The 24,845-nt window shown below is 44.1% G+C and overlaps 1 protein-coding gene across 1 annotated transcript in view; it reads left to right on the top strand.

Annotated features, from left to right (window-relative positions):
* The window catches only part of LOC140399158 (serine/threonine-protein kinase Nek6), a 167,684-nt gene that overhangs the window by 84,545 nt on the left and 58,294 nt on the right, over positions 1-24,845 (top strand). The window contains exon 5 of the mRNA XM_072488429.1: positions 11,428-11,522. Coding sequence (XP_072344530.1) covers positions 11,428-11,522 — 95 coding nt within the window. The remainder of the gene's footprint in view (positions 1-11,427; positions 11,523-24,845) is intronic.

Below are 24,845 nucleotides of genomic sequence, written 5' to 3' on the forward strand. Positions count from 1 at the left end.
CTGGTGTACGTTACAGCTGGTGCCCCTGCTGGCCCAGTGAAGAAATAACCTTGGCTCTCAATATTGAACAAATGCAAACTGTGAGTCTTCTAAACCAACGGCAAGCATGGAGCGGCAGAGTAAAAGCCTGAATCTTCATCAATAGCTTCCTCATTGGAAGATTTGACAAAATAGAAAACAAATTTATTTAAAATATGGATATTTCAACCCACGGTTTAACTTTCGAAGTAAAAATTGGGCAACAATAATTAGGCAGTTCTAATGCTGGCACTCCGCAGTCGTGGCAAAAAAGAGGTTCATGTTGTCCTGGACAAATGTAACAGGTGTCGGTAGACACTCCCATCCGTGCATTCGGAAAAGGAATGGAAATAAATCCTCTCACGTCAGATCAGCCTGATTCACTTCGCAATGTGTGCCTGTGTGGTATCATGACTGCTGTGTACTCGAGGGACACAAGTCTTTAGGGAAGTAATGGGAATCCACGCTGCTTTCTGGTGCAAGTGACAAAACAACTTTCGAGTGTATCCATTTTACAGCTGCAATAATCTGAGACAGAGTCCTTCTTCTGAACAGGACGCAGTTTCCAACTCTTGAGCATTTAAAAACATTCAAATCGCGGTGTCCCCCTTCCCTCTTGGGTCCACATTTATAAAGTGGTTGGAAAATTTGTTGTAAAATTCATACACATCAGTCGAGCAAGGATTTAGAAATCCAAGTCACTGAATGAGCAGAATCGCCACGTAACGAGGAAACGGGCACCTGGCATTTTAACAGTCACATGATGAGGCTCTTGCTGTCTACAATCTCCATTTTTTTTAAAAAGGCAGCGAATGAAGTCCTGGGTTTCCTGCACCAGGCTCATGACTGTCAATCTAATGTTGTAAAATATTCTTTTAAATTATCCAACACAAGCAGTAAGCAGCTAACCAATTGCGAATAATTTAGACCTGCACATGTGTAGCCTATTGTTGAACAAATATAGTTGTGCATTCCTACTTCAAACTCTTAAGTGATACAAGATGTCACAACGTTTGTTTACAATGAACAGCACGGAAAAAAACATCACTGTTCGAGGAATCTGTTGACGATTTTGACTCCTCAACTTACAAGCCCTTGATTGCTTTGACTGAATGCAATATAACTGACATTTTGCCTGACATTGCTTTGGACAAAGTAATGATTCCCCCCCTCTCAAAAATGCACAGTCCCCACAGGCTTAACATGCCTGCATATCTTAAACAGAGAAGCTACTTTTGCGGTGAGGGAGAAACCAGTAGAACAGGATGAAGGGGTGGGATTTGGTTTTTACAAGATTTATTTTCCCAATTTGGACATCAGGAATATAATTGTAACCTGGTTTAAAAAAAAGGTATTGTGCGCGCATAGACAATAAATATTCCTGTTCGAGTGTGCTTGTTGTAATTAGGTTCGTAGAGGTGGGAATTGTTTCCTGAGAAACCACCCCCATGGTTGTCATTTCATGAAAGCTGCTGACCCATGCATTGGCTGAAACCATATGCAAATGGGCTTTTTGCTCTAATTTTCTTTTCCTCTTCTTCTATTTCCTGACATCAAATTGGCATAAAAGAGCATTCGACAGCGCCGCGACCAGTCTGACAGGTGTACTATCGGACTCTGGCACAACGGCCTATTGAATGTCAGGGAAAGAAGCAATAATTAGAGCAAAGAACAGAATGAACGTCAAACGAATTACCAGGCAGCGTCTCATATTTGTCAGGAAGGATTGCATACATAAGAATTAAGTGACAGTACATGCTGGGGTAATGAAAGAAAAATGAAAGATTTGCCCATACACAGCGCGCAGGATACATGCGTATGTCTAGCTCGAAGCAAGAGCGAGTAACCACGACAAATTATGCTGCTGGAGTTTTGAGAACCGTTATTTTGCAGATAGCTGGAGCCTGTAATTTGTTCAATGATCGATTTGCCATAGCACTTCGACGCTGTGCGTTTTGAAAAATCTCCCTTCTCTCCATTAAGGGTGACCTGCATTGTTTATTTCACGTGTGAAAGCGCAGAGTTTGAAATTTCAGATTTGGCTGCAAGTATCAAGTGAGTCCCTGGTCAAAATATGTAAACGTGTTTTTGCTTCAGCTGATTCTGACAGCAACCAACTAAATTACGTTCAAACGCTGGAAGCTCTAAAACTTCAGATCAACACCAGCACTTTTAAACGTATATATGGAACGATGGTATTAACACCAACTTTGGATTTCCATGTAGTTTGATGATTAAAAAATATATATATTCTCTACGTGAATTGAGATCTTAGACCCACTGTTTCAAAAAGCACAGGTTACGACTATCTTACCACTATCAAGCTCCCCACTGGAACTCTCTCCCCCCCGCCCCCCCACCCCCTCCCCTCCCCACCCTCCAAACACACACACACACCGTCTATTCTATTTTCCATGTAAATTGATGGGAAGTCAGAAGAAAGAACACAGATCAATGTGATTCAGGACCTTGAGATTGTAACCAAAAATGTACAAACTCTCTAAATGTAATTATCTTTCAAAAATAATATTCAAGTTAGAACATGGTTTGATACTTTACCTTCGAAATGAACCATTTCAACCTCTGAGCTCGTCTTAGAAAACCATTGGATCCGATAATTTGTAAATTTGAATGCATTGTTTTCCAAGGGACATTAGCTTCTAAATTAGTTTCTGTTAGTGATGTTTTGTTTCATTCATGTGGGTTACACTGTGCAGGAAACTGTACTCACACAAATTAGCCACAATATTAGGACTAACATGTGAATCAATCTTGTCAAACTGCATTTAAAGGTAAAATTATTCTGAAGCCTGATAAGCATGCTGGAATAAAAGTAATAGGGGCGTTTTAAGATTGGGCTGTGGATGGGATTGGGTGCAATGGGGGCTTAAATTCCCCCCTAAAAAATTGAAGGGAAACTAGCTCCAACCTGCTGACTTGCAGCTTTTATTCCGTCAGGACAAAGAGCTCCCAGGAGGCAGGAATGTATTTTAAATATGTTAACTGAGACCGGAAACCCCAGATTGAACTGCGGCCATCTGGATGTCCGGGGCCTTGGGAAACCTGGCAGCTACAACAAGGCAGGGATAGCCTCACAGCTTGTGGAGGTGAAATGCGGAGGTGCTTCATCCTAATCGATCACAATCCACCCCACCTGACAAACCCCTCCCACCCATGAGAGGAACAGCCCACCCACTCTGCAATTGGATTCCTTCCCAATCAGATCCCCTGGTCTAGGATAAGTGTAAGACTTCCCCTGATCAAAAACTCCCCTTGGGGTTAGGATTTCAAACTCGCCCCCTTCCCCTCCTTCTCTCCCCACCCCCAGGGAGAGGGAGGGGGTGTTGAACCAGCGATAAAACCCACACAACCCTTAGAGTCAGAGACTGAGGGCTGATTCTCTGCACCCCGACGCCAAAATCTCGATCGGCGACGGGGCAGGGAATCCGTTTTCCCGCACAAAAACACTATCGTCCGCCCCCCAAAAGCGGTGTACTCGGCCGAGTATCCACCGCCTCAGGTCATCGCCTGAGGCCCGCCCCACTATTCTCCGTACCCGACCGGCCGAATTCCCGACGGCGTGGTTCTAATCTGGTCCTGCCGTTTGGGAAACTCACATGGCGGCTGCTGACTCAGTCCGGGGCCGCCACAGTCGGGGGAGGGCCGATCGGAGGGCAGTGGGGGCTTCATTCGGGACTGGGGGCTATGTGTGCAGGCGGTCTGGGTCGGGTGAGCGGCCGATGCAGGGCACTATTTCGGCAGTCCAGGTCCGTGGGCTGAGTCTGCCATGGAACATGCCGTGGCCGCTGGAGGCTGCCGCCCTGCGCCTGCGCGGCCTCTGACCCGGAAGTGCGGGGGGCTGTAACGGCAGCTGGAGATGCGAGCTCCACGACAGCTGCCTGCTAGCCCCCTGCAAGGCTGTGAATCCAGTTTTCCTGCCGTAAAAGACCAGTTTTCACAATGCCGTGGGGACATAGTCCCAAAAATGGAGAATCCAGCCCTGAATCTCTCAGATCACCCTCCCAACCCCAAGGGTTTGGAGTTCAGACCCACTTCGATCTACAGAATCTCCTCTAGCATTCTCTACCTGATTGGACACATAGGCACACAACCTAAACCCTCCACACACACATTTCCCATTCTGGGAAGTGGGTATATATGGTAGGATTCATGCTTCCCTGTTTCACATACCTTAAAGAGGAGAGATTTTCACAATCCACGTCATGGTCATTGTTCTCCATATAGCTTCTTCTGTATGTGAGAGTGGTGTCCACTTAAACTTGTGGACATACTCAGGAATTTCAATGAATATTCTTAAGTAAAAATTATATTTGACAAAATCAGCTTTGAAATCATAAACATGCATAAATGCCTCTGGATGGCCCAGTAAAAGATCATGACATTGAAAGTTTTCAGTCTAATTAACTTAACCTTCGACACACATTTTAACTCTGATATTTATGGGCCAACATTTTTTTTAAAGATATGAAAAAATGACCTGTGCAAATAAGTTGAAATGATTCTAATAAGGAAGGAAGCCCAATGGCATAGGAAATCCCCTTACAAATCGATGGTTCTGGATATAACTCCAAACAAAGTCAGGAATACTGTCAAACCGGCAGTTGTCTGCTAATCACTTCTGACGATATCTCCAGCTAAGGAAAAACTGAAGGGAATTCTTTTCATTGCTCTGTGTCTGTGGGTTGATGCCGAATTTTGATAGTCAGATTCAGACAGTAACAAAGGCATCAGAGCTTTGGCCCCCTGCTCCCCTTCATAACATGAAGTTAGCCAGTAGGAGAAATGGGCTGTTACAACCGCATAAAAACTAGCACGGTTGGTTAAAAAAAAAAGTCATGACTGTGATGGTTCCACAATATGTTTTACTTGAGATGCTGTGGATTGTTTTAATTTGTGACCCAGGTTTCCCTGTCACTTCAGCACTTTGTTTCTTGATACTTCTGTGGGTTTTTTATTTTGGAGCGAAGACAACAATTCTGGAGAATTGAAAATTCGCTGCTCTGCTCAGCCCAACACGACGTGGCTGCAATTGTCCCGGCAAAATTCGAACAACCCTTCCTGACATTGTCCAATCAGGAAGTGAAAATTGAGCATTAATTTCACGCACCCCTAACAAAATCAGTTAAGAAAAAATAATGAAACTAAAGAACTCTAGGGGAAAAGTGGAATGATAAACATTAAAGGAATGAATGGCAATTTATACTTATGACATTGGATGGGTAGTGTAAACAATTTGAGCACCTATGGAGGAAAGAGTTGCAGGAATAAATTAGTGTCCTATGCATAGCATTCCTACGCTCAAATTCAACAACATAGAACATCTAGAATATTCTTAACATATCATTTTACTGAGCTGCATGACATTTTAACATGTGAGCAGCAGGTTTGATCATCCAGGGGAACTTCCGCTGTTTATTTTTATTTTAGTGATAGTCACTCCACTCCTTCGTTGTAGAGTTTTATTTGAAATAAGGTAGTTATTTTGGATGTTTCCTAATCTTGAGGGTCGAATAATCTGACGAGGTTTCCAAATAAAATGTATTTTTTTTCCTGTGTAAATGTGACTCCCGAACAAAAGCAGTCTTGTTTAGCCAGCAAAAATGTTAACATGACAAATGTGGTCCGATTAACGAGTCATAACTGTATCTGCCTCCTAAGGCCATAGCAATTTGATTTGTAGGTTTACAGGATTTTTAGAAGAAAATTAAACAGTCAGAAGACATAAAATAATGAAAAAGGCAACCATGTTTATTAAAGGAAGGGGATTCTGCTGGTGCTGGACTGTTTGGTAGCACATATTCTGTTACAATGCCTTTACCAACAGCAGTTTAATTGCTGCAAAGAATATTATACTTGAACAATTTCTTTATTAATAATACTCTCTGAAATGCTAACCTTGTCATATTGACTAATGTGGTGCATTTGTAGGCCCAAGATGATTAAATTGGAAGTCTTGTGCATTTTGCAAGAACAAGCTCATTATCAGAGATCCCCACATTATGTTGGACGGGTCATGAAAGAAACGTGGCTTGTCATTCTTTTATTAGGACACTTATTTCAAAATTAACATTCCTTCCCGAAATATAGGCACAACTGTCCGTACAGTTAAGGCAACCTTTGCCGTCGAGCAGGGACTCTGCACAATGCTGGGTAACAGTAAAACTGTATCTTCAAAGAGCTCAAAAGTGGACGTCGGCTGCTCTGCAAACCTACTTTATAAACTTGAATGGCCTAATGCACAAATTTGAAATAAGGCATGGGGCGCACTCATCCACATCATAAACCCTGTCAAACCGCTTTGATCTGAGGCCATTTTCAGGGATTATTCGAGGCGACAATTTCAAATTGAACAAAGCCTTCTCTGGCCAACCAAACAAGTCGGTAATAACACAAAGGAGAGAAACAGCGATTTCAGTCTCGAAGACAGATTTTTATGAGTTTCTAATTCAATGATTCGAGAATCTGGAAAAAAAAAGACCATATCCAATTTATAAATGTTTGCACACAAGAACTGACCATCGGTTTGGTGTTCACTGTTTGTTAGAAAGGAGCATGAGGCGTGGGTTCATCCATAATACTTCAACTACTTTGCACTAAATCATCAATTTCCTGATAATGTCACATAACTTACATTTTACCAGCACAACTAATGGAGATTATTAGTGATCAATGTGGTACTGATTGGAAAGTATAAGCTACCTTTGCAATAAACTCGAAATTATTGCTTTGTTTAGCTATTGTTTAGTTTTTCCAAATACTGGCAGTCTAGTATTAATATTTGATGTTTTTTTTCAGGAAGTTTTAATTTAGGAGATTGCTTTCACTATGATTCGGAAAATCTTTCAGTTCAAAGCTTAACCCACAAACTACTGATGGTTATTGACCCTTATTTTGTGCTATGAGGAAATCCCTAGTGAAGCCATCTATTTACATACATCCTTAACATTTCTTCCTATTGTGCTTTCTCTCCCCCCTCCCCTCTCTTATTTCTGTGATCTCACTGCGATCACTGCTTCAAGCCCATGGAGGTTAAATCTCTTTCTTACTAAGAAGCCTGGATATAATGAGGTCACTCAGCTCTTCCTGGAAGAACAATCTCTGATACCGTTTGGTATCATTTGTTCAAAATCCCAATTGGTATCCGATGTTGTGGGAGCATAGAGTGCTCAGAGACTTAAAGGCTGAAAGGGTATATAGTGGAATTTTTAAAATGGACAAATAAGTGATTATGAATGGAATAGCTGACCTGGAATTCGTTCTCAGTCAAGAATAATAAATACTTTCTCTCTATTGTTCCTGTACATCAAACCAACCCATTTAATTGCATATTTCACAATTATCCATTTTTATAATGCAAAGTTGTTTATAAGTTGCATTAGTAATTATCATTCTTGCGAATTGCATATGACACCATTGTTATTATAAAATGTGATTTTCCAAATAGTTTTGTACAGGATGGAATCACTACAGTGGTCTGAGCTGTTTATTTAGTAACCATTGCAACTCGCCTTTCATACCAAAGGAGGGTGATTGTAATCTTTCACCTTCAGTTCAAGCACAGCTCAGCTCTCTTTATGCATTCCTATTGCATGTTGGTCATTGAGTCTGTAGAAAAGGATAACTATCTTATAGCACAGTATCATCTAGCGCTGTTGAAATGTAGATACAGTATCTCAAACAGCTGATGTAGACATCTCAGGAGATACCTTCAACATATATGGTCTAAATCCCAAGAAGCTTGTTATCCTGTTGGGCCGCCTGGCTGAAAAGGTTACATTCACGAATTGGAGAAGCTCAAATGAACCACAGATTTCCCTCTGGTGGGGGATTTTTTTGAAATTTCCTTCTACCAGCCAATAATTCACAGAGTAAAAAAATACAAACTATGAGTTCAGTTTTTAAAAACTCAAGCAGATTTTCAACAGTCTGATTCAGCTTATCAGATGTGCAGCTCGGTCAAATATACATTCTTCCTCTTTCAGCTTCACCCATTTAATTTGGGTTTGCCACAATGCTGGTTGACCATCCTCTCTATGTCTCCCTGTCAGTCACCCATTCTTCTGCCAATCCCACTGGGTTGAGATTTCTCGCCACCACGCCCTTCTATCTGGTCTTAGGCCACCCTCTTCTCCTTCTGGCAGTCCCAACTCCATCACTCACCTCACCACGTTTTCCCCTCTCTCTCTTTGCAACAGATGGCTGTGCCATTTCAATCTCTTCTCAGTTACTTTCTTCGATGCTCCCACAATCTTCACTGACCCACCCTGATGAACTGGTTTAGCCCATAGCAATACTTTTCCCACTAATGGAACACTGGGCGGCACAGTAGCACGGTGGTTAGCACTGTTGCTTCGCAGCACCAGGGTCCCAGGTTTGATTCCCGGCTTGGGGCACTGGCTGTGTGGAGCCTGCACGTTCTCCCTGTGTCTGCGTTGCTTTCCTCCGGGCGCTCCGGTTTCCTCCCACAAATCCTGAAAGACGTGCTGTTAGGTAATTTGGACATTCTGAATTCTCACTCTGTGTACCCGAACAGGCGCTGGAATGTGGCGACTCGGGGCTTTTCATAGTAACTTCATTGCAGTGTTAATGTAAGCCTATGTGACAATAAAGATTATTATTATTATTATTACAAGCTTTCTCATATAATATGGGTCAACAATATAGATAGAAACTGTTCAATTCGAATGATGATTGAATCGTCTTTTCCCATTGCGATGCTACTCATTGTATTATATCATTATTAACCAATTACATCAAGAAAAATGGAAAAAAGGCAATGGTCACTTTTACTGGGCTAACCTGCTGGACGTTCTTCTATAAAATGCGAAGTTCTGTTTCTCTATTGTTAGCCAAGTGGGCTATCTATACATCAAATTTGGTAGCCCAGCAAAGATGTTTGCAGCCTAAATGACAGGGGGAGATTCTCCGGCCTCCCTGGGCCGTTCTCGGCAGCGGGAGGCGGCCCGCTGTTGGACAGAAGCGGGATCCTCTGGTCCTGGGGAATTTCCCATTGAATCCACCCCACGTTGCCAGGACCGGAAAATCCTGCTGGCGTGAACAGCTGGTGGATCTCGCCTGCAGCCTACTCAGGCTTGGAATTGTGCTGTGGGTAATGAGATGCAAACGCTTAACATGTTTGTCTGAAATTCCTCTCTCTGTTATTTGGTAGCCAAGATGTGGAGATGCCGGCGTTGGACTGGGGTGAGCACAGTAAGAAGTCTTACAACACCAGGTTAAAGTCCAACAGGTTTGTTTCGATGTCACTAGCTTTCGGAGCGCTGCTCCTTCCTCAGGTGAATCACCTGAGTGTTGTAAGGCTTCTTACTGTTATTTGGTGGAAGTGTTAATCCTTTTAAAATGCCCAAGAATATAAAGCAGCGATATGCAATTATGCCACAGGATCATTTCAGGAGCTGTCTCATCCTGGCTCAATAGTGCTGAACTTCCAAAGCCAATATGAACATTTTTGCTACAGAAGAAAATCAATTGCGGTTATAAGCAAAGCATATGCTTCTCCGTGGAATAATAATACCGGGGGAACAGGGATGGAATGCAGCCAGTAGCAGAGCTCGGAAGAGTCATGTGGACTCACAACGTTAACTCTATTTTTTCTCTCCACAGATGCTGCCAGACCTGCTGAGATTTTCCAGCATTTTCTGTTTCCTGAGCAGACGATGCGCTTATACTTTGTTCATTTGTTTTAATCTTCCGGGATTGGTTGAAGATACTAGGGGTTCATTGAAACATTTCTTACTGCAACACTTTCTGATATTGCTCCATGATGATTATTATTATACATTCCTTGGTTATTTTTCAATACCTTCTGCTCAAATCATATCAAGATTTTCTGCTCATTTCTTTAGTTCCAAAGAGCTTTCTCTAGCTCCATCTACACGGCTGCAAGTTGTTGTCTGCAATAAGAGGGAGGGGTGGGGGAAGTGGGGGAGTGGGGGGAGTGAGGAAGTGGGGGGACGATGGGGAGGACTTCTTACTGTGCCTAATTTATCCCATTTCTTGGAAAAAGCCACTGTTGACTATTGTAAGCGTCTCATCTGAAAACCCTGGTATGGTTTATATGTACAAGCAGCATTGACTTAATGTGGGTGGCGCAGTGGATAGCACTGCTGCCTACGGCACTGAGGACCCGGGTTCGATCCTGGCCCCGGGTCACTGTCTGTGTAGAGTTTGCACATTCTCCCCGTATCTGCGTGGGTCTCACCCTCACAACCCAAATGTGTGCAGGGTAGGTGGATTGGTCACACTAAATTGCCCCTTAATTGGAAAAAAGATAATTGGATACTCTCAATTTATTTTAATAAAGCATTGACTTCATGCATATCGGAATGCAATTTTTGTTATAATTAAACTCAGCATGGGATTTCTTTGGGAAAACCATGTGGCATTTTTTCAAGGATGTGAAAATCGGACCATGGGCGCGATTCTCCGACCTCCCACCAGGTCGGAGAATCGCCGGGGGCTGGCATGAATCCCGCCCCCGCCGTGTCCCAAATTCTCCACCACCAGAGATTCGGCGGGGGAGGGAATCGTGCCGCGCCGGTCGGCGGGAATCGTGCCGGTCGGCGCGCCCACCCCCAGCGATTCTCCAGCCCACGATGGACCGAAGTCCCGCCGCTGTCAACCCCCTCCCACCGGCGTGGATTCAACCACCTTTTGAATGACGGGAGCAGGCGGCGCGGGTCCTGGGGGGGGCGCGGGGCGATCTGGCCTCAGGGGATGCCCCCACGGTGGCCTGGCCCGCGATCGGGGCCCACCGATCCACGGGCGGGCCTGTGCTGTGGGGGCACTCTTTTTCTTCTGCCTTCGCCATGGTCTTCACTAGGGCGGAGGCGGAACAGACCCCCTCCCCTGCGCATGCGCGGGGATGCCGTGAGCGGCCGCTGATGCTCCCGCGCATGCGTCGCCCGGCGAAGTCCTTTCCCGCCAGCCGGCGGAGTGGAAACCACTCCGGCGTGGGCCTAGCCCCTCAAGGTGAGGGCTTGGCCCCTAAAGGTGCAGAGAATTCTGCACCTTTGGGGCGGCCCGACGCCGGAGTGGTTCCCGCCACTCCATTACGCCGGAACCCCCCGTCTCGCCGGGTAGCGGAGAATCCCGCGCCTTATCTTCCATTAAACTGATAGCAACCTCCAAAATTGGGAAATAACTAATAGCGAGATGAGCTTCTCATGTTGTCTCAGGACTGCTGATGTCCTACAATGCACACCTTTTAAGCATGTTCACCCGAAATATGACAGTTCGCAATGGGTTAAATTAACCCCCATAGAACACTTACCAGCACTGTTTGATTTATCTTGTTCTGTGCGGTGTTGAAGTTATTGCTAATAAAACAGAGCGCCATAATGTTCTGTGATTTTTTTTTTTTAATTACAGTCGGAACACCGTACTATATGTCCCCAGAGAGAATACATGAAAATGGTTACAACTTCAAATCAGATGTCTGGTCACTTGGCTGTTTATTATATGAGGTAAGCCGGTTGCGTTTCTTCATTCTTTAATTGAAATGTTGGATAATTCAAAGCAGTAGCTGGTGTGGTTTAACTGCTTGGTGCAGTGTTGCTGAATCCCTCCATTCTTCAATTTTTGATTCCAATCCAGACCAGACAGAAGAGTGCTATTGCTCACTTTCTCTGTGATAATTATTGAAAGGTCTGAAGAAATGATGGTACACAACAAATTAGGCACGGAAGCTAAGGTTTTGGAAACATGTTTCAAAGCAGCACCAGCAGAAGGAAATCCAGGAGCAAAACTGTCCTCGGATGTGGCACTAATTTGGTTAACTCATGACAAGAGACTGCCGATTTAAAAATAAGAAATGGAAATTAGCCATTCTGAGTTTCGGCTTTTGGTTGGGGCTTACTTGTTGCTATGTTAATCCTGAGGAAATGTCAGTTTGGGCATAAGAAGTTAAATCACGAGAACAGAGTGCTTTGACTTGTCTTGTGTTCCTTTGAATGCAGAAGATTAAGGGATAATCCAATGGAGGTATTTCGGATGATTAAAGGAGTTAACAGGATAGAGAGATGGGGCAGTGCCAAACCTGGGGACACATTCTCAAAATCAGAGCTGGACTGGGCCAGGCCACATTTTAGAAAGCATTCCTTCACGTGAAGGAGGGTGGAAAAATGGAACCCAACCGGCCGTCCAAAAATCTGTTGAGGTCGGGAAATTGAAATTTGAAGATTGGAAGTTTTTTGTTAGGCAAGGTATTTAAGAGATGCAGAATCAAGGCAGGCAGACTGAGTCACAGACCAGCCATGATCTAATTGAATGGCAGAATAGACTTGAGAGGCCGAAAGGCCTACTCTTGTTTCTAGACAAACAATGACTTTGGCAGTGACAGGCTGGCACCCAGGTGGCAGTGTCAGGGCACCCAGGTGGCAGTGTCAGGGCACCCAGGTGGCACCAGCAGTGCCAGGGTACCACCCTGCCCGAAGGGATTGCAACCTGGGCCTCCAATCCCCAGGGAGATCCCCACGAGTCTCCATTTGTGGAGACCAGTACTGAACAACGCTCACCCGAGGCCTCCAAGGCGAAGGGGATAGATCCCACACTTAGGGTACCTTGGGAAATTGCACATTAAAGTGAGACTAGCTGTCTCGCTCCAATATGCAGATTTGCCAAAAGGTGATCCCACCCACAATATGCAGGATTCACATCTCAACGCGATCTTGCGTGGCACTGCGAGCCAGGTAGATCCGGGAGCAAGGATTCGCGGCTTCTATCTGTGACGAGCTGCTTTTCGGGCACAGTGTGGCTGTTGAACCGCGCCCTATGTGTGTGCTAAATCAGTGAGATACTCCCAAGAGCCCCAAAAAGTGACTTAATTGTTGTTAGATAGTGCCGCTGGCAGAGCCGCTGGGAAACATCCAGCAAAACCCGCCACAAATGACACTTAGAAACCTTTCCATTAAATTGTGCCCATAATCAATGACTTTGCCTGAGGTAGAGAATTCCAACGACTCATGACCCTCTGTGAGAAGAAATTCTTCAGCTTTGCATCAAATGGGAGACCCTCATTCTGTAACTGTGCCTAATTCAAGGTTCCTCTGCAATGGAAAACAACCAATAAGCACTCCAATATGTATAGATCCAACCTTTTCAATATTGCCTCATACAACTTCTTGCAAGAAATCAACCTAGTGAACTGCTTCCAATGCAAGTATATCCCGTCTTAAGTAAGGAAACTAAAATTAAACACCTTACTCTAGGTGTGATCTCATCAACACCCTGCACAGTTGTAACAAGACTTGCTTACCTTTATATTCCATCCCCCCTTGCAACAAAGGCCAACGTTCCATTTGTCTTCCGAATTACTGCTATACCTGATCACTAATTTCTTGTGATTCAGACCTTGAGGGGTTTTGAGCTGCAAAGGCTTCTTTAATTCCATCTCCTTTGGGCCAGGGCATTGTAGGATACGGGGCTCATTCAATTCCCAAAATTCCAAATTGTATTGTTTCATTTATCCCCCAGCTGATTCCAGTCCTCCCTTCTATGGTACCACTTCGCTCACCTATATGGAGTCGGCATCACTGATCTCCATAATCAGGTGGTACTCTGTTCAGTTCCAGTATTTCTTCACTGTCACAATGACAAACTTGATTTGCATAATAATGCATTTTTTAAAAAAAATATCCCTGTCATCAGTGCTAAAATGTTTCTTTAGCAGCAACCCCCACTACCTATTGTGAGTGGCACGGTAGCACAGTGGTTAGCACTGTTGCTTCACAGCTCCCGGGTCCCAGGTTCGATTCCCAGCTTGGGTCACTGTCTGTGCGGAGTCTGCACGTTCTCCCCATGTCTGCGTGGGTTTCCTCCGGGTGCTCCGGTTTCCTCCCACAGTCCAAAGGTGTGTACGTTCGGTGGATTGGCCATGCTAAATTGCCCTTGGTGTCCAAAAAGGGTAGGTGGGGTTACTGGGCTGCGGTGGAGGCGTGGGTTTAAGTCGGGTGCTCTTTCCAAGAGCCGGACAGACTTGATGGGCTGAATGGCCCCCACCTGCACTGTAAATTCTATGATACTGTGTGGGCTGATGCCCAAGATTGGGCATAATAGCTTCGCGAAGGAGGTACCGAATAGGATCATCTACTCCTTTTTTTGCCTTCTGGCAGCTGTTTTATTTCCTTTGCGACTTCACAGAGCAGATGCAATAATCTGGAAATTAAACTCCTGCCCTGAGCCAAACAGGGCTCTAGAGAAACCAGATTTATTTGGGTCATAGGTTTTAAAGAAAAAAGGACTTTTGTGCAGGAAGACGAACTCCTGAACCTCACAACAGCATCCCGTTTTACAATGCTGTAGATCCCAATACAGAGGCAGAAGAAGTGCCTCCGATTTGGTTCTGCACTTCCATTTTATATCAATATCATTAAAACTGCCTCACCTCATTTATATCTTGTTAGCATTAAAGACAATCAGCAGAGCGTGTGAACAGTGTCTGGGCCAGCTGTTGCTTCACAGCGCCAGGGTCCCAGGTTCAATTCCCGGCTTGGGTCACTGTGTGGAGTCTGCACATTCCCCCCTGTCTCTGCATGGGTTTCCTCCGGGTGCTCCAGTTTCCTCCCACAAGTTCCGAACGACATGCTGTTAGGTAATTTGGACATTCTGAATTCTCCCTCTGTGGACCCGAACAGGCGCCGGTATGTACGATAGGACAGTGTGTCGCACCGTTGCTTCACAGCTCCAGGGTCCCAGGCTCGATTCCTGGCTTGGGTCACTGTCTGTGCGGAATCTGCACGTTCTCCCCGTGTCAGCGCGGGTTTCCTCCGGGTGCTCCGGTTTCCTCCCGCAAGTCCTTAAAGACGTGCTGTTAGGTAATTTGGGCATTCTGAATTCTCCCTCTGTGTACCCAAACAGGTGCCGGAGTGTGGGGACTAGGAGCTTTTCACAGTAACTTCATTGCAGTGTTAATGTAAGCCTACAATTAAGATTATTTTTAAAAAAAAACATACATACTATAGATGGAAACAACCTTTGTTGCTCCAGGACACTTATTTTTACCATCATTATGCGTCAGTAAATATTCAGCAGTCTTCTGCTCAGTCTGCTTCCATCTGAAGAAAGTGAGTCTGTCATCACGTTAAACTTTCCATTTCTTTCCAGTTTATCACTAGCATACAATAGAGTACAATGTTTCTATAGAGAAAATAGACCAACGTGAAAATGTTCTGTAGCCCTTAAAGGCTTGGCGATCCAATGATTCCAAGTTTAATTTTTTTTTAAATGTATTTGTGTTCATTGGTGTGAAGGTGCTACCGTCACTCATCATTGGTATTACGCACCTCCAGAGTGGGTGACATTTTGCAAGACTTTGGAAAATCATGGATTGGAAGATCAACAGAAATCGTAGGCAATATATTAGTGATTTTCTGATCAACTCTCCACGGTATGAGGGCCGGCTGTTGGCAGGGCATCTTGGAAAGTTTCAGAGCACAGAAAGCAGATGCTCATTTCGCTGTGATCGCACAACCTCTAGTTTCTCCAAATCAAATTTAGAAACTGGAGAGGGGCAGATTCATGTGTGGCCAGTATTCAAAGGAGATTTCTTTAAAAATTTCCAAATCAATTTTTATTTTGTTGAAAATTTCTTACAATGTACAGGCAGCTTAGTCCTTTGTCACTTTAGTTTGGGCTGGGTTCATGTCCAAACCCAGGTGGTGAATGATCATTTTGCTAACCCAACTGCAATCAATCCAAGATTCGAAAGTTTAATTCCTTCAGCTACAGGTTTGGCTGTACTTGTCTATTCTCAGCCTGGCCATCAGGTCCAATGTGTTACCTGAAAAGAAAAACATACGGTTCAATGGAAGGTAAATTAGATAATCCCCCAAAATGGGTGCAGCAATCATGAATAACTCCCACCATCGTTTGCGAAGAAGGTGAGACGCTAACTTCACGTCTCCTCGAGCACAATTCCATGATTGTTTTCTTATAGACAGCATTATCTGCAATGTTCATAGGCTACATATATCAGCAGATGGCCCAATGGGGTGAGTTTAAACCTCACCTGCACCTCTTAAAGGGGAGGTGCATTATGGTTGCTGATAGCGCTGAATATTGTGCTGTGGAAGATTTAGCAATGGTTGAACATGGGAGGGTCCCACGTTTGTCAGATGCGGCAATTCAGGTCTTTGAGAAAACGGGGGAAAGAAAGAGAGATGTCCTGTAATCCTTTGGAGACTGGAGACCCTCCAGTCACTAATGCAGAAGGCAATGTTCAGAGATAACGGTGAAGTTCAATGTCAGCGGTGTGTCCCAAGGACCTGAATGTAGTGCAGGAAGAAGTTGAATGATCTCACTCAAGTTGTAAAGGAATATGTGACCTTGGCCTTCTCACAATATTTGCCACTCTCGTTGCCAAACCCGCCCAATTCAAACTGGTGCAAAAACATTCCAGCCATGCTGTGTGGTATACCCCTCATTGGAAGAGCATTGTGCAATGTGAATAGTTTAATGGGTCTTGTAGCACCCACAATGGGTTCAATCAGCCCAATTTCTCCCTGTTATGTTTTGTCAAGTGAATTTTTCCAGAATGACAAAATGCATTTCTTCTCATCTGAAGGAAGAAACAGGATGGGATTTTCCACTTGGCGGAAATTTTGCACATCTTTGAAAGGGCAGAAGCTCTAGCTTCCACAAAGATGTGCCACTGACCTCAAATAATTATCTGGAGTCAGGTTGTTTTATACAATTGAAGTAGGCATCCCAAACTCTGGTAGGGAGTCCACTACAGGGGAGCAGAGAGCATCTGTGGTAAGCATTGTACATCTGGTGTGGATTGGCATGGTTGGTGCCCTCTGGTCCAGCGAAAGGCGCAAACGAACCTCTGGCCAAATTTTCAAAAGAAGTCACAAGAATGGGGAATTAATTCCAAACTGTAATCTCTTCCATTATCCATAGAAATGCTGGATGCCAAGAATAGGTTGATGTGTCTTGTACCCTGCATTACTAAAGCATCTCATTGTGATATGTTGGCTCATACTTGTATCCTTGTATTATATGTTCAATGTGCGTTCTGGCAGAAAATGCCAGAGTCGCTCGGATGCAAAGGGCACGAGCCTAACTCAAGTAGAAAATCCAACCCAAGGAGTCGAATTGGACAAAATGCACGGAACAAAGAGCTGTGCTTCACTTTTTTATCCAGATTCTTATTTGGAAAGATTAGACAGTGGGACGCAATGCTAACTGCACATAGCTCTAGAACTACCACATTACCTCCTGACTGAACTAAGAGACACTCTCATCTAATGTAGTGCAATCTCTTGGCCTTCTCTACATTCCCCTGTGTCCTTATTGAAACTATTGTCCCAATGTGCTCCAGCACAAACTCTCACGGTGATGGTATACAAATTCAATATACTTCTCAATGAAGGAAGAAACCTGGTTAAATGTTTCGCACAAAAGTAACTTAAGTAATACATTTAAAAAAATAAAACTGGACATTTAAATTTTAATTTTGGCTTCCCCATTATTGTATTCCATCAATTCATCAAAGACAAGATCCGCGATGTGATATGAAAGAACCTAACGTGTAAACATGAAGAAAATGAGAGACCCATTGATTCAGTTGATTGTATCACTCTATGTTGGAAGGACATCACTGAGACTTCTCGTCTGTGTACAAAATATTATTGCCTTATGTTGCTACGAGGCCGTACAACACATTTACTTCAAGGAGGTTACACGCAAGCTTACAGCTAACAAAACGGTGATTTTACTAATCTACAAAGACTAAATACTTGTTTAATATATTTAATGGACTGCAGTTAGTGAATTAGTGGGACAGTGTGTCCCACTCAAATGGAGCTGATTTATGTGTCGGTGGTGAGTAAAGGTTGTCTGCCTGATACTTAGAGAAAGAAATATTGGTGCTGGGAGCTGAATGAAAATCAATATAAATCCTGCCTGTGGGACCTGAGCTGTTGTGGGAATAGTCCATCACAGTCTGAAAATAACAGCCCCTCCTCAACTTAGATTAGAGAGGAGAAAAATCTGGAAATTGATTCCTCTGCGCTGCTGTGCATTTTTTATAATTCAATAAGCAATACTGAACGCTCCGAGAATGGATTACCATTTCCATCAGCACCGACAAAATAAGATACATAGAGATACCCACAGATACAGATTAATACCAAAATGCACTTAGATAGACAAGCGCAGTTATAAAGATAGGTGAATACAAACAAATACTTATGCTCAGTTCAAAGATACGTGCGAGTCTGACAGCACTAACAGTAGAGGTAGATCGCTTGGCTTCATGCTAGTATTAGTGTTTCACAGTTAGGATCATTTAGTGATTCTCGATGAAAGTTCTCAATTTTAGATTTTAGTTACAACTATATGTAGAAGCAGCGAACAAATGGTGACTGGGCATTACCATTTTTGAACTGATTCGCCAATGTGTTGATTTTAATGGAAACCAAAACTTATCCAAATCCTTTGTCATTTATTACCTCAGACAAGGACAGGAATAGACCACTTCGCCCCTCGAGCCAGTTCAACCATTGAGTGAGATCATGGCTGACCCTGACCTGTGACCTAACTCCATGCACCTGCTCTTACCCCATACCCCTAATACGTCTGGTTAGCAAAAATCGATCAATCTCACGTTTAAAATTAACAATTGTCATTACACTAACTGCCATTGGCAGACGGGATTTCCAAATTCCTACCACACTTTTTACGGAGAATTGTTTTTGAATTTTACTCCTGAAAAGCCTGCCTCTAATTCTTAGGCAATATCCCCTAGTCGTAGACCCCCTCCCCCACCCCTCAACCAGTAGACATAGTTTATCTTCATCTAACCTATCAGTTCCCTTAAATAGCTTGAAAACGGTGATCAGATTATCTTTGAACCTTCAAAATTCCAGGAAATAGAATCCTGGTTTGTGTATCTTTCTTTCTGATTTAACCCTTGGAGTCTAGGTATCATTCTGGTAAATCTACGCTGTATTTCCGCCCCAACATGGTGTGGTGTTCAGAACTGCTTACACTACTCGAGGTGTGGACTAACTCGGGCTTTGTATAGAATTAGCATGGCATGAGCCCTTTGTATTCTAATCCTCTAGATATAAATCCACCATTCGATTAGTCTCTTTGATTATTTTCTGTACCTCTCCATGGCATCTTAACAGTCCCTGCACATGGACCCTCCAAATTTAAAAGCAAATGACTGCGGATACTGGAATCTGAAACCAAAAGAGAAAATGCTGGAAAATCTCAGCAGGTCGGGCAGCATCTGTGAGGAGGGAAAAGAGTTAACGTTTCGAGTCCAGATGACCCGTTGTCAGCATTTTCTGTTTTGGACTCTTCAAATCTCTTTGGGTCTGCACTGTTTCTAGCTTTTCACCATTTAGAAAGTGATCCAGTTGATCCTTTCAAAGTCCAAATGGGAGAGTGACTCTCTCTCCTGTTACGTAAGTCATTAATATATATAGTGAATAGCTGAGGCCCTACACAACTCTCCTTGGGACTACTAGTCACAACCTATCAAATAGAATGCTTATATTCTGTTTCTTGCCACTCAGCCAATTTACCTTCAATTCCATGAGCTTTAATTTTAGCTTCAACTTTTTCTTTTATCGGGAAGTGTACTTAACGTTTTCTGGAAGTCCATACAAATATGATTCATAGATATTCCTTATTTCACTACTTTAGTCACTTCAAAAAATTCAAGCCGGCATCAGCTCCCACAAAAACTGCTTGCTGATTCGCAGATGACAATGTTCAAGGTATTCAGTCACTGGCAAGGCCAATAGCGGGCAGGAAAGGCAGCACTGAAACCGCCGGCACCAACGACGGCTTTCTCCGCCAGACTATTGGGAACATTGAGAAAAAAAAGGCAAAGGGCAGGACCCACGACGGGTATCCGGGTATGACACCCCCCCCTTCCTCCCCCGAGCAATGCCCTCAGCTGAGCATCTCTAGGTGGCCTGCTCGCCAGGTCCACGCCGTTGGAGGCCATTTCTAACTCGCACCGTATGCCCACATGCCGACGTGTGGTGTGATGGGGTGGATTGATCCAGGTGTAGAGGCGTGCTAATGAGGTGTAAATTTAGAGAAATTATTTTCCCCACGTTCAACGTCGGGAATCCTTTTATGTCACTGGCAGCGGTGGGGACAATCTGATCACTCTTTTATGTTGCTTTGAAAGGCGATTCAGACACCTCAGGAGATTTTACGCTCCCTTTGTCAATCCAGCCTGGTGAAAGCAGAAGAGAAAAGTCCCCCCCCCCCCCCCCCCCACTGGACAATGTGATCCTTTAACACTCCCAAATTTGAAGTCTGTTACAACTTCTAGTTATCTTTTCTAGCATGAAGTAATTACACCTCAAAAAGGCACATCAAAACCAAATGTACTGGCAACATAGAATGATATCAAATCACATTAATTAGGAATTGTTGGCACTTTTGTTTTGTGTCTGTTTCTTCTCATGTTTTATTTGGTTTAAAACCCCATATCACAAAGCCAGCTCTAAGGCAGTGGGTAGTCTCCGGTACCTAGCCCTAATCATGCTGCGTTCTTATTCATACATGTGAATAATGTGTGCTCGCCGTCTTTGATCTCTTCTTTCTCCATTGGCTATGGAATTTCATCAAATGGTTGACCCCCAGATGCTTTTGAGATCAGGAACTCACCCTGTGAGGGATCTGCAGCCTGAATGAGACAGGGTCGCAGCTCACTACACTGCAGCACAGGTTGTCAACAGTTACAAACAACCATATCTTACATTCGATGTTTGACATTTCATGCACATTAAATACCACGGTGGATTATGTCCACGGGAGCAACAATCACATTAGGAACCAGTGTTGGTTAATGAATTGGGACACGAGCAACAAAGATAAATTGGTTCCAACAACTTATTTTGCAGTCAATTATTCAAAACATCACACATAGGATTTCACACCTTTGAATTAATGATCAGATCTGAAGAGGTTTAATCTTTGTTAGAGCTTAGAAATTCGCTTATTTTTCGTGACTGAGACTTTACAAGGCCAAGTTTGTTTTAAAATTGTTTTTTGAGTTTCATCAGTGGATTATAATATAGTAAATCAGATGTTATTTTGCATGACCTCCAGGCCTGGTATCAACTTTACCCAGAATGGCCAATATCCCATTCCAGACAAGCTGGTGTGAGTCACCATGCAACTGATATTTGCGGCCCTCAACTGATGGTCTGTGACCGTTTTCTCCATCCCTCTGTTCTGGATTCACTGAGAGCTAAAACAAATGGAGAAGTTAGAATTTGAAACCAGCTACATATGGGATGCCTCCTCTCACAATGTGGTGGGCAGCAGATCAGATGGACCCTTCCTCAGCAGTTAGGCTGAGAGCGCCGGCATTTGAAAGCAAAGCTGCCATCTCCGGCGTTACTGAGTCGGTTAACTGGCACCTTTAAAAAGAGTGCACAACATAAGACACGCCGAAGCAAATCAAAGGGCAATTTGTAATCTTCTCATTTCTTCCAAAAGCCCTACAAGTGGAGACACCCTCACTCAGTAATTTGCTGAGTATACCCACTGTGTGAAGGGTTTCAATTGCATGGTGGAGGCACTAGTAGAAGTTCGTGAGTGTTAGTGCTGAAAGACAGCTAGGCTTCTGGATCTCACTCCAGCTGCCCCAATTTCCCATGAGGGGCCCAGGGACTCTCAGGCATCCCAAGGGAAGAGGCTAGGCAGGGGCGTAACCCAGGGTCTCCCACCCAAGAGCTCGTGTCCAGCCCATCTGACGCCACGCATCCTGTGGGTGAAACACATCCAGCCCCATACACCAAAGAGGGCAACACTCCAACACCTGTGCAGCCCAAAAGTAGGCCCAGACTCTCCAAGCCCCCCACAGGATGCCCACCAAGGTCATATCAGGCAACAGGTTGTGGAAGTCAGCAGTCTGCCTCAATCTCAGCTGTGGGTCCTGTATCCTGGGCATAGGCAAAGGAAGAGGAAGAAATGATAGGTAATTTCTGATTTCAAGCATGCCAAGGGCTGAAAACGTTTAGAGAGTCTGACCACTCGTCGTTAGGTGGAGAAAATCACCAGGACCCCTAACCTCGGAGGAGGCAGTAGCAGCTGAGATGTGTAATTCAGCCTCTCTGGGCCCCGGGATAAGCTTGTTCATTGGCGGCTGGTGTTCAGCTCTCTGTGAGGCAGGAATCAGACATCTTGCAGAAGAGGAGAATCGCTCTGTCCTCATTGCAAGTCATCATCATTCTCCTACAACATACAACCAATTGCTTTAGCGCCCTGCACATGAATGTAGCCACAATCATGATGACCTCCCACAGACACCCCAGTAGTGAGTGGATGTCAGACCCAATGGTGGGTGTGGTCTTCATATCACGTCGTGGTAGTCACCAAACCAAGAGGTTGTGAGGGCTTCCCTAGCACTGCGCCCCATGCGGGCCCTGGCCATCACCCAAGGTCCTTCTCCTCCTTCTCTGCAGATTGGCCCTGGATGCCCTCCTCGACATCCTCCTCATCTGAGGAGATGTGGCGCTCCTCCATCTGCTGCTGGTTCAACTTCTTGCCCCACTGCAATGCCAGGTTATGCAGAGTTCAGCAGACCACCATGATGCGGGACACACTCTGGGAGCTGAATTGGAGTACTCTCCCCCTGGTATTGGGCAGCATTGTAGCACAGTGGTTAGCACAGTTGCTTCACAGCTCCAGGGTCCCAGGTTCGATTCCCGGCTTCGGTCACTGTCTGTGCGGAGTCTGCACGTTCTCCCCGTGTCTGCGTGGGTTTCCTCCGGGCGCTCCAGTTTCCTGCCACATTCCAAAGATGTGCAGGTTCGGTGGATTGGCCATGCTAAATTGCCCTTAGGTTAGGTGGGGTTACTGGGTTATGGGGATAGGGTGGAGGTATAGGGTGCTTTTTCCAAGAGCCGGTGCAGACTCGATGGGCCGAATGGCTTCCTTCTGCGCTGTAAATTCTATGGTAAATCTATGATTATCAGAACTATCAGCATTACAAGTGTTAATGTAGTGTCGGGAGTAGCCATTAAAGGGAGGTACAGATACAATTATATAAGGCAGTGATGCTAGACCTTAGGGGAGGAGTGTATGCAGGAGATAGCTAGTGAAGGTCATAAGAGCAGATAGTAAGGTTAGATTATAGTTTATAGGGGCTGTTTAGCACAGGGCTAAATCACTGGCTTTGAAAGCAGACCAAGGCAGGCCAGCAGCACGGTTCAATTCCCGTAACAGCCTCCCCGAACAGGCGCCGGAATGTGGCGACTAGGGGCTTTTCACAGTAACTTCATTTGAAGCCTACTTGTGACAATAAGCGATTTTCATTTCATTTCATTTCAGTAGTGAGATCAGCAGTAGAAGAGCGTAGTTAGATTTTATTGATCAGTTCTGCAATCTTAAGGACTAAATGTCGAATCCCAGTTTTCGTAGTGCAAATAAAATCATAGCTTTGTTTAAGTAAAAGCTATTCTGTGGTCTTTGTGAGTACTACGCCAACCATCCTGAAATAAGCAACACAAAAAACACCACACCCTCGACCAGTCCAGACACCGGAACCGCATTTTGAGCTGCCTAATCGTCTTGTCGACCAGTTTTGTTGTAGCAGGTGTTTGTGGCCTCCACACTGATCTTTATCCTTTTAAAATTAACTGCAATCTCCACGTGTCCAGATTTTATTGTGTCATATTCAAATAAAGGTTTTATTGCTATGTCAAACAAACAGGATGCCAAATATGAATCAAACACATTTGCTGATAGTAATTTCTAAAAGTGATTGATTAAATAATTCCTCAAAGACTACCACTATAAAGTGTCTCAGCTGTCTCTGTATACAAATTTTGCACAGCATGCCTACTGGTGCTGCGGCCTTAGATCAAACCCATGTGTCGTCCGTTTAGTGATCAAACATAATGGCGCTGAAACTACTGAAAAATTGCACCTTATTCAATTGCAATCCATCGACTGAACCAAAGCACATTCAAAACCGCATAAACATTGACCCTTTCTTTCTCCATACCACAGGGGCAAGGATATGTTACCAGCGATAATTCTGTGACATACAAACAGTCAATGTAGCCAAGATCTCCCCTTCAGCCAGTCACAATAGGGTCATCCGATCATGGGATGTGTTTCATCTGAAACAGCTGATAGCCCTGTGGCTCCCTTAGGATTAAATAATATAAAGCTGTCATTGTAGCAGGATTTAGCTCATTTGGTTTTTCACTCAATAATTCCTCAGCCTTTTACTGAAAGAATTAGCTGGTGTTGTAAGGTTGTCGTTAAAAAGGTGCAAAAAAGGTCCATTTTTTTCTAGATGTACATGAAGATGCATTAAGTGTTTTAGTAGTCAAGACATTCAGAGAGAAACCAAATGACAGCATTGTCTCTAAAGCACCCCTTGCCATACAGGCTGCTAGTATAGAGCAAGTCTACTTCAAATTCAGAAGTGTGAATGTTTCCATATTCTTTGGTCCATATTGTATTAATATGCATTGAAATTCTAAAACAAAATACAGACAGCGAGAGTTTCCAGTGACACATTCTGGTTTCTCAGTGGCAAATACATTGATTAACTCTTCTCCATAATTGATTTTCCCTTCTTCCCCTCCCCCCTCCAATCTTGAATCTTCACTTTCTCAATATTTTGCCTTATTTGAGAACTCGCCTTTGCTTTGCCCCACGATTGCTGTCATCATTTTTTTGACACATTTGTGGAAAGGTGATCACCGTACTGAGTGCGAAATCAACACTGTCCTTCTCACTGGCCACGAGGAATTTGGCCAGTCACAGCAACCATTGCTCCTGATGTCCAAGAGTAA

This window comes from Scyliorhinus torazame, chromosome 22 (assembly GCF_047496885.1).
Source record: "Scyliorhinus torazame isolate Kashiwa2021f chromosome 22, sScyTor2.1, whole genome shotgun sequence".
NCBI classification, from domain to species: Eukaryota; Metazoa; Chordata; class Chondrichthyes; order Carcharhiniformes; family Scyliorhinidae; genus Scyliorhinus; species Scyliorhinus torazame.